Here is a 10,660-nt window from a genome sequence, read left to right on the forward strand (position 1 = left end):
CAAAAATTCAAAACTTTCTTAATTTTAATCAATTCTTTCTCAAACTTTCACTGACCTGTTTCTCTCATTTTTCTGCTTCTATGAAAGCCAACTTAATATCAGCATGGACTTCCCCTTTAAAGCGTACATCTAAAAGTATTCAACAAAGGCCCTAATTCAACCAATCCACCTTTCATTCTTGAGTTATGATAAACACAACAATCATCAAATTTACAAGGGGTATAAATAATTAAGTTGTTAAATGTAGCTGTTTGTTTGTAATCAGCTGATTATTGATACTGTAGATGGCTTTCTAAGCACAATCAGAATACTTTGTATAGGCAGTTTGAATACAGTGAGAAATGTGCTAGAGGAATGTCTCTGACAAGGGATGAAAAAAAAAATGTTTAGAAAGGTTTGTCAGAGATGAAAGGATTCTCAGACATTTTACTGAAGTAATGCTGAGAGTGATCTATAATCAAGATAGGTTGCATAGTCCTATTGCATAGTCCTATTGCATAGGTTAGTGTCTTATTCTTCCTAAAAATGGATTGAAATCATATCCTGTGCTGCATAAGTTACTCATTTTTTTGTATTTGCATATTTCTATTAACAAAAAAGACCCTGTTGGTCACATTGAATATTGGATGGGCATGTGTTAATGTATAGTAGTAGGGAATTCAATATAATTCTATCTCTTGGAAATACTTACATATTTGTTCTCACCTTCACTAGAACCTGATCTTCTCTTCAATATGGGCTTTGTCAAAAGTGTATAAAAATTGAGAAATCATTCAATATTATGTCAAATGTGATATGCAAATATCAATCTAATATATGACCTATCATTATAATACTCTGTTCATTTTTACTCAAAATTTATTTAATATTGCTGTCTCAAAAAATGTAAATAACTCTAACTGGAATTACCTTACTTCATAAGTTTGTATACATTGTATTTGTAGTTTTGTATAGGATGTTTGTTAGGGAGTAATTGGTTGAACAGCTATCACTTGACTCATGGTGATTGGTCATATCTGCATGAAATATCACATATGACAGGTGCCTGGGCATCCATGCTTGTCTGCACTCACCCGTTGCACACATTTGACTTGAAAGACAATTCTTAATATAAGAAGAATGACTTGACAAAAAGCCAAGAGGGAGATTGCAGATAATGGATATACACATGTATATTATCATTCTTGACAACTTTCTCTTCCAAATTATGAATATCACTTGCTCCATGGTACGGTACATTGTATTTCTACCAGCCTGAGAATAGCTTAAAGATACTATGTCCCATTTTCAGCCAACATCAAATTCTGTAGAACTTTGCAGGAATTATGGACATATCATGTATGTCCTATCTGTGCAATTTAATCGTTAACAGTGTCCTAATATTCAATTTATGCAAGGAAACCCGTTTACTTTCTTGACTTCACTGTCAGACACTATTGACAGACTGACCGACTCCTTTTTTTTTCTATGGTAATCACATGCGTAAAGCAAGCTGTAAATGGTACATGAGCATTTGTCTACATCAATGACCCAATTCTTGTAATGGCCAAAAATAAACTAATGAATTTTTGCTCAGCACAAAATGAACGAACATTCAGTACAAGGGTCTGAAAATCAGACTATTACTTTTAGTGAATCTAATCGCCAAAGTCGATTCAACAACTAATGGTCGTTATTTTCCACTTAGAGACATTTTCAAGCCCTTTCGTTTTGAGGGAAGTTCTAAATTAGTATTATCTTTCAAATACCTATGGAATTTAACCTTTTCATTTGTTGCGCCTGCAAATGGGACATAGTACCTTTAACATAGCATCACTTGGCAATTCTAAATTTGTCAGTGCATAACCGCGGAGCATGCAGTATGATGCAGTAAGATGTCAGAATGAACCTTTTCATTGGACAATGATCTTTGAGTGTCTAAACTACATGTATAAGAACATTGAGGGATCTTCTTCACTTCCTGATAGGCCCCTCTAAACTCCCTTTGCCTCATCTCTTCATACTGCCTTTGCTTCATCGTCCTAAATATGGGTATGGTACCCTTTCTTTTGCAGAGTCGTGTGTATTTGTACCACAGAGTCTGCACTCCTAAAAGTAATTTGACTTTTTTTCTTTTTCATTTGGCCAATGTTTATTTTCCCATGCATGTATAGCATTTCTCATCTTCAGATCCATTGAAGAAGATTATGTGACTTGAAATTTCATTTATGATAGGACATTATAAATCAGACTAGATTACTACACATACAGGGATGATTAAAACATTCATAATCAACAATCAGAGACTACTAAGACGTATGCATGCATTTACAGGAGCAGTATGATAGTACAGTCAAACCTGTCTATAGCGGCCACCCAAGGGAAACACAAACAGTGGCCTTTGTAGACAGGTGGTCTTTGTAGACAGGTTCCTTTATTACATGATTCAATGAGAATCCATTTTCAAGGGAAACAACAAATGTGGCCTTTGTAGACAGGTGGTCTTTGTAGGCAGGTCGTCACTAAAGCAGGTGTGACTGTACAAAGCTTGTAAGTTTTACTTGTCTCAAATCCCAACATGTTGAGACCCATGAATATTTATGTCACTCATATTTTTGTAAGTGTTTGAAGAAATGGGTTTGCTCTGCTGAGCTTGAATACAGTTCAGTATGTTTTGTACTGCAATAATATAATATTTGAAATGGAGACTTTCATTGTTTTCTTTTATTTAACACACCTTATGTTAAGTAGACTGGTCTTTCTTCCTGTCGCTCCATCCCCACCCCACCCCCCCCCCCCCCTCTCTCTCTCTCATTACTGGTGCCTACATGTATACCATTCTTCATGACTATCACTATCTCTTTTACTTTGTTATGTCTATCTTTCTCTACCTGCATCTGTAACTCCATTTTTTTGCTCATGGTTAACTGTATGGTAAATATAAAACAAACATACAACAACAAACTGAAAAGAAATGCATAATACAATGTGCTCTGTTTACCTCTATCTGTCAATATCTTTTCGTCTCTCTCCCTCTCTCTTTCAATGTCCTAATGTCCTTTTTAATTACCTGTCCATGGGATCCCAGTTAGATTGCTTAGAGAGAAATATCTTGAATGATAAGATCCAAAGAGACATCGATACAAATGGCACGAGTATTTGCAGTTTGTTATGGGAGTAAGTTGGTAGATAATATTTTCCCCCCTTCCACAGGGATCCTTTATTAAATAATATCGTTCACATTATTATGTATACAAGAATTGATTTTTACATGCAGAATTTCAAAATAATATTCTTGGCCATTCAAAAATAAGAAAATACATTTATAGATATCAGTTACAAATTGAAGTTCCCTTTTTTGTCTCGCCTGCGTAGCAAAAAGCGAGACATAGGCGCCGCTTTTCCGGTGACGGCGGCGGCGACGGCGACGGCGACGGCGACGGCGTCAACATCAAAAACTTAACCTAAGGTTAAGTTTTCGAATTTTTGGTATAATTTTTAAAGTATAAGTTCTTAGTCAATGAAACTTTGACTATAGGGTAATCAAGTATCCCCAATCATGTGAGTAGAATTTCAGATCACAAAGTCAAGGTCAAAGGTCATTTCAGGTCAACAGACTTGGACTATGTTGTAGCATCATCATCGAAAACTTAACCTAAGGTTAAGTTTTTGAATTTTTGATATAATTTTGAAAGTATAATTTCTTAGTCAATGAAACTTGGACTATAGGGTTATCAAGTCTCCCCAATCATGTGAGTAGAATTTCAGGTCACTAAGTTAAGGTCAAAGGCCATTTAAGGTCAACAAACTTAGACTTTGTTGTGGCATCAACATTAAGATTTTCAAAATGCTTCTTCTTCGTTATTTTTCAACCGATTTTGATTCTGATTGTTTCATATGATTAAATTTCTACACAGAATCGTGAAATTCATTATCTATGCTAATTTATGCAAATTTATGCAAATTTATTCGAAATCACAAAAAAGGCTTCTTCTCCTTCATTTCTCAACCGATTTTGATTTGATTTGCTTTATATCGTAGAGCTAACTTTGGTACACTAAACTTCTACACAGAATTTTGAAATTGTTCTCCATTAATTAATTATGGTAATTTATGCAAATTTATTCCAAAAATAACAAAAATTGCTTCTTTTCCCTCATTTCTTGACCGATTTTGCTTTATCTGGTAGAGCTAAATTTGGAACAATAAACTTCTACACAGAATTGTGAGATTTTGCTCCATTGATTATTTATGGTACTTTATGCAAATGAAATGAAATATGTCCCTTCCAGGGCATCAAATTTCTATTTTTTGACCAGTTCAAAAGTGTACCACATAAAATTTACGATATTTGTTGTTGTGAGATGCGGATGAGCGCTACGTCATTGACGTTCTGGTTTATCATATTGAATTGCGTTATGCAGGCGAGACCGCCGAGAGCGTTTCCCTTGTTTAAAATAAATATCACAGATTTAGTTGGCAAAATGATTTTTAGAAGAAATAAACAATCAGAAACACTTTGCAAAAACCAACCACTTTTTCATAAATTTCTTTTCTTTCAGATTTGTTTTACATATATACTTTTCCATGTTATAATAACACTTTATCGCTGATATTATGTTTTCAAAAACTGGCAAACAATGTTTGCATTTTGCTGCAAAAATGTCTTTCCTGGCTATAATCATAATACAGTTGAGGGCACTGTTATTATTACCGTGAAGCCCAAACAACTTATTTTGATTTCTAAATGTACATTATTACGGGACATCCAATACTCAAGTTTAGACGATATTTTGTTTGTATGAATACAGTAACAAAATAAATGTATTATCGTTTCTATACTGTTATTACAGAATGTACATAAGTTATCTGTTACTAATTTAAATCTTAACAAAGCATCTTTCATATAAAGAATTATATTCAGTAACTTAAACTGAAACCAGCTCATCGACAATTGAATTAAAGGGAAGAAGATAATATGAACTCCATACAATATTGTCAAGGCCAAACTCCTGTTTCCACTTTGTAAGACTTTTACGTTCCTTTATCTTATGCTTCAATAATGAACGGTATTATGTGCACAACCCTTTTTCACTTTTATTATTAATAACAATGCTTCCGGGATGATACATGTAGGTTCAATGACCTTTGGTATGACATTTTCATTAAAACCCAATCGAATAGCATGACAAAAGCCATAATATTGAAGAAAGTTTACATGTACATTGTATTTACGTTGAAAATCAAAATATGAGAGAAATGATCCATCTGTTTTTAAAACATCGTTAACAAAACGTACCCCCTTAGCGCACCAAGACTTATAATAAATTACGTTATCATTAACTTTTATTTTAGGGTTATTCCAAAGGGGTTGACATGCAATATCATTTACAGTGAATTGAGTAAGGTCTGGAAAGGCTAATAACCTTTTCCCAAAATGGGTTGCGCATTGTAGTGGCTAATTCTTTGTAAAATTCAGCCCCCATGAATAACTGAAGAGATGTATACGATGGAGGTAAAAATGATAGAAACATAATTTATGAAGAGTGAAACTTTCAGAACAAATAAATCTTCTTTTCCATGATATCTTAAGTGATTTAGAATGCATACAAATATCAGTCACTTTTACCCAACCTTCATTGTACAATTGGCCCGTTTGTTTCCTACTTATTTTATCACGTTTGCCATGCTATATAAATTCGAAAACACGTCGATTGATATCCTTCATAATTTCTAATTTTGGTTCAGGAAGAGATAAAAATAGGTAGTTCAATTTGGGTATAAATAAGGATTTTACTATGGTAACTCTTCCTAAGGGAGTCAATGTTCTTTTGGTTGGTATATAGATTATGATCAATAATGCTAATTTATACTGTATCCATCTAAAGTCTACACTGTCCAACGTCTCTAGACTCTTCATCAAGTCTGTCATCTGATTCAATCGGTTCAACAACTGGGTGGTGATAGGGTAACGTTAATTCCCTATTTTTGTTTAAATTGTATAGAATGGATAGTTTGCCCAAGAAAGGGGGAGGTGAGATAAGGGGAGAGATGAAGGAAACTGGAAAACAACGTGAGATAAGTAGAAGGAGATAGATTGCTCGAAAATGCACTTCAAAGATGATCGTATTATGTGAATCAGTCTTTGAAATTTATACCATAACAAAGTGTCTTTTTCCCCCTCTTTCGCTTTCTCGCAAAATTAATAAATCAGGATGATTCCTATAGCAACGAATTACCGAAGTAATGGGATAAGGGGAGAGATGAAGGAAACTGGAAAACAACGTGAGATAAGTAGAAGGAGATAGATTGCTCGAAAATGCACTTCAAAGATGATCGTATTATGTGAATCAGTCACGTGGGGACATCATGCTAAGTGTTAAATGAAATATCTTGTAAACTTGTAAGAGGTGCATTGAATGATTATTGAATAATGTGTTAAGGTTATTCGTCTGTGTCCTTGATGAAGTGTACAGCAGAGAAGAAAGAGAAATGGAGATAAGAGAGAAAGATAGAAGACAGACGGGAAATTTCCCAACTCTAAAGGGACAAGGCGTACATCCGGGCCTGGTCAAGCGCTTTTCGACCGGGGTATCGCGACAGACTTTAGTTAAATTACATATTATATTTTGGAATAACGTCAACTTGATGGAATCAAAGTATCGGAAACTGCAAGATGAGAAAGTAACATTTCGAAGAACGTGCAGTTTCTTTGCAGGCAGCGAGGTCCATGAATATCCCCATACGATGAAATGACGATATTCGGGTACCTCGATGTTTAAATCTTCAGTTCAAAATTTGGCAGCATGGTGCTCAAATATAACTTTTTGTTACATTTCTTTTTATATCGAAATGAAATTTATACCATAACAAAGTGTCTTTTCCCCCCTCTTTCGCTTTCTCGCAAAATTAATAAATCAGGATGATTCCTATAGCAACGAATTACCGAAGTTGCGATTTTACATTATTTATCTAGTGTACATGATGACTCAATAACACTTTTTGGCCAAAGTAAAAGAGCCCTTTTTGCTCGCTCGCTTGCAATATTTGGGACAAGGATATTTCAGTATATTTCAGGCAAGAGGCTCTTACAGCCCTCATGCGAAAATGTGCATGTACGTCTGTGGGTATGAAGGATGGAAAACAAATCCTCTTTAATAATGTTGGATTGTTCAAATCGAAACTTTTTAACTCCTAAAAAGGTGCCGTGAATAAAAAAAAATAGTCGAAAAACGCTGGTTTATTAGACTAAACACTTGTGCCCCCCCCCCCCCCCCCCCGCACCAAGGAATGAGCCCACGCTATGCAAAACATGATGAAAATGCATGCAGGATTACCGTTAGTACAAAGGAGATTTCCCCTTTTCTCTCCTTACTTCTTAATTTGTTTTCTTTCAGTTTTCTTTCATGTTTTCCGTTCTTTCCGTCTTACTAACCAATCATACAGGAAGAAATATTTACAGACGCATAGGAAGAGAAGTAACCACAACCAATCTCCTTCCCTGAACCTTTCGCCCTATATAATATAGTGATAACCATGAAAAATACACACACAAAAAAGTGAAAACTTCCGTTTCCTTTATCAAGATTCATTGCTGTATAATTCCCTTATATACATGTACTTAGATATTATGAAGACAGTGTAAAAGTTACGTTTATGTTTTATGGACGATTAAATCAGTTGAATCATTTTTTGTGGGGGGAGGGGGAGGCTTAAGCCACTCTTTGCCTATTGAATCGCTACAGATGAAGAAATTAATTGCACACACGGTATATTATCCTCTCACTATTCTGTGAAAACTAATAGAAAACAGATTATTTAAAATAGTAATCGAATTTGACATGGTCATAATATCATTTTACTTGATCTTCTGCAGTTCAGACATGCCAAACACTCGTTAAGAGGATTATTACAGTAGATGAAAATTAGATAAGTATATTGTTTAATTCTGTTATGCATGCGTGGGACTTAATGCATATTCATAATTATATCGAGTTTGTAAGTTCATTGATAAGTCGCAAATTCATTTATATATAGTCAATAATCGAAGTAAATAAGTATAACAATTAGTAAAATGTTTACAAGGCCTTGAACTTATCGATGTCAATATGAAGTGCATAATAAAAAAGCTATTCAGTATGTTGTTGAAACGATATAGATGGGATATCTACAATCATCTTCAGGAAAGGAATCGAAGTTAGACACAATTTTTTTTTATCTTCTTATCATCGGACAGTTCATTACTAAGATTGTACACACTAATGATATAGGCTTTCTTATCGTTGTATATCACTATGAACATGACTGACAATGAGAGCGGACAAAATATACAGTTCCTCAGGTAGACAAAGGAACATCCCTTCACAGCTATTATGTAAAAAGGTGAATATGCATGTGACACCTGTTCTACACATTTTTACATAATAGCAGTAAGGGATGTTCCTTTGTCTACCTGAGGAACTGTATATTTTGTCCGCTCTCATTGTCAGTCATGTTCATAGTGTATGCTGCCGCATCTGTTTGCTATTATGACTCATGTTGTGGGTTTTTTCTCTTTCCTTGAATGCAAATAAGGAAATATATATAAAAGATGAAAGAAAGTTTTCTTTTATAAAACCACGCAATTCCGGAGAAGGTAAAACGGACATGATGCTATGACTTCCTGGCTGGTGCAACACTCGGTGGTTGGGTTGGGCTGGAAAGAGAAAAACTGCATGTATATACAACTGAGCAATCGCAGACAGAGAATATAAATAAAGAATGAGAGAGTCAGGGAGTCATTCTATAGATTGAAGTTTCTCTTCTATACCATTCAAGAAAAGATATCATACAATGAAATCGTCCAGTGGTCTATTGTTGGTGGTGTTAACCCTTTCTTTTAATGAAGGTGAGTGTTTTGATTACATGCATCTCTTTCCTGTTTTATATTTTAAAATTTGATGTCTTTGTTGGTATTTCATATCCCAAAGTTACATGACAAAATTAATATTAATAATCTCTCATTTCCGTAAAAAGTCTTGATGTCATATTTCAAAGGGACCTTTCAACCCTTTTTGTCAACCAAGCAAGATTGCATTATCATAAAGTTTTAACGTCAAAAAGTGTCTACACTCACATTACGTCTTCAATATTATTGTATGAATATGTATAAATAGGAAAAGAAGAAACATTACCGCTGACTATATTTTCATTGAATTCTTTCTTAGGGTTGGCCAAGCCTGTGTTCGAGTTTGAGGATTGGAGGATTGGTGAAGATAACAATATGGCAGACCCTTCTCAGGATGCAGACATGGAGCCAAGAAGCTTCTTAGTGCAATCATCATGGGTATCGAGTTCAAACGATGATTCAGGATCTGGTGATGCCTACTCGGGATCTGGTGATTACAGTGACTGGCTTAGTACGTCTGGATCAGAATCTGGATCAGGATCAGTATCAGAATCAGGATCCGGATCAGAATCAGAATCAGAATCAGCATCAGCATCAGGATCAGGATCAGGATTTATGTCGGAAGAAATAAGAGTTTCTGAACTTAAGCAATTCATACCACTATATTTGCATCATGCACACATCGCTTTAGAATGAACTCTCTATCGAATCAGATAGTTGAAGGTTGTTGAGGATTATGACGAATCAGATTGTAATGATCATTTTATATGTTGTGAATGGCATCAAACAATAATATTCCAAAAATATCCCAATACATAAATTATATAATATATAGAAGTTGTTTCTTTTCATTTAATTTTTAAAGTTATATAGGCCTATATACCGTGTGAGTCCAAACAAAATTTACACCTAGACAATTGCTAATTATCTTTAAAATCATCTGTGAACAGTAGCTTATTATAAATCTTATGAAAGAGTGTTTTATCCTGAATCTTTTGGTACCATTTTTGTGCGGTATGTGTTCACGCTTGGATGAACAGGTGGCATTGTTTGCGAGAGTGCAAAAATCGACTTGCGCCAAAGTGATGCCTTCAGAATGTATTATGTTGGGATTAGCGGAGTGAGAGAATGGATTGAATGTATCAAATGAAATGCATTGCATATGTTTTTTGCAAAGGGCAAAGTCACACACACCCACACACACACGCACAAATGTTCGTTGATATTTGATATTCGATATTTGATATGTGTGGCATGATTAATTTTGTTAGGGGTGTTATTTGGATCTGCAAAGACCGAATTAATACCCAAATTCCAATTGTTTTATTCAAACATCACATAAGCAACTTTGGCGCAATTCGATTTTTGCACTCACGCAAACAATGTCTCCTGTATTGATATTAAATTTATTGATTCAAAACTTTGTTCCTTGTGTAAAATTGACCGGGCATGGTGGCTCAGTCGTTAGAGCGCCTGCCTCATGAACGGGAGGTCGTGGGTTCGAACCCCGGCCGAGTCATACCAAAGACTTATAACAATGGGACCTTCTGCCTTCTAGCTAGGCGCTCAGCATATTAGCTTGGAGAAGAGTAGTAATAACATATTATGTTATGCAGGGCCCGCTGGAAGAACAGTTTCATAACTGAAGTGGCTACCCTGGGTAAATAAAAGTTATTGTTATTAAAGTTATTGATGATGAGACATTGCAACATTTTTTTTGACTGTATAATTGCTCATTCTTTTTGGTTATTGCCTACATTGTAATAAGATTGTATGAGGTTAACAACAAGTATA

At 34.9% G+C, this 10,660-nt stretch overlaps 1 protein-coding gene across 1 annotated transcript; it reads left to right on the forward strand.

Moving 5' to 3' along the window:
• The first annotated feature begins 8,564 nt into the window (after positions 1 to 8,564).
• Positions 8,565 to 9,727, forward strand: LOC105437381 (GPI-anchored CFEM domain protein A-like). The gene is made up of 2 exons (XM_011663903.2): positions 8,565 to 8,866; positions 9,186 to 9,727. The coding sequence occupies exons 1-2, from the start codon at positions 8,812 to 8,814 to the stop codon at positions 9,560 to 9,562; spliced, it is 432 nt and encodes a 143-aa protein (XP_011662205.2). The 5' UTR covers positions 8,565 to 8,811; the 3' UTR covers positions 9,563 to 9,727.
• The last annotated feature ends 933 nt before the right edge of the window (positions 9,728 to 10,660 follow it).

The sequence above is a fragment of the Strongylocentrotus purpuratus genome, unplaced genomic scaffold (assembly GCF_000002235.5).
Source record: "Strongylocentrotus purpuratus isolate Spur 01 unplaced genomic scaffold, Spur_5.0 spur5_scaffold_6, whole genome shotgun sequence".
Classification (NCBI taxonomy): Eukaryota; Metazoa; Echinodermata; class Echinoidea; order Camarodonta; family Strongylocentrotidae; genus Strongylocentrotus; species Strongylocentrotus purpuratus.

Excerpts from the sequence above, each read along its gene's own strand:
- LOC105437381 (XM_011663903.2), top strand. The coding sequence starts at position 8,812 with ATGAAATCGTCCAGTGGTCTATTGTTGGTGGTGTTAACCCTTTCTTTT. Across the intron at positions 8,867-9,185 it reads AACCCTTTCTTTTAATGAAG|GGTTGGCCAAGCCTGTGTTC; the intron begins GTGAGTGTTTTG and ends ATTCTTTCTTAG.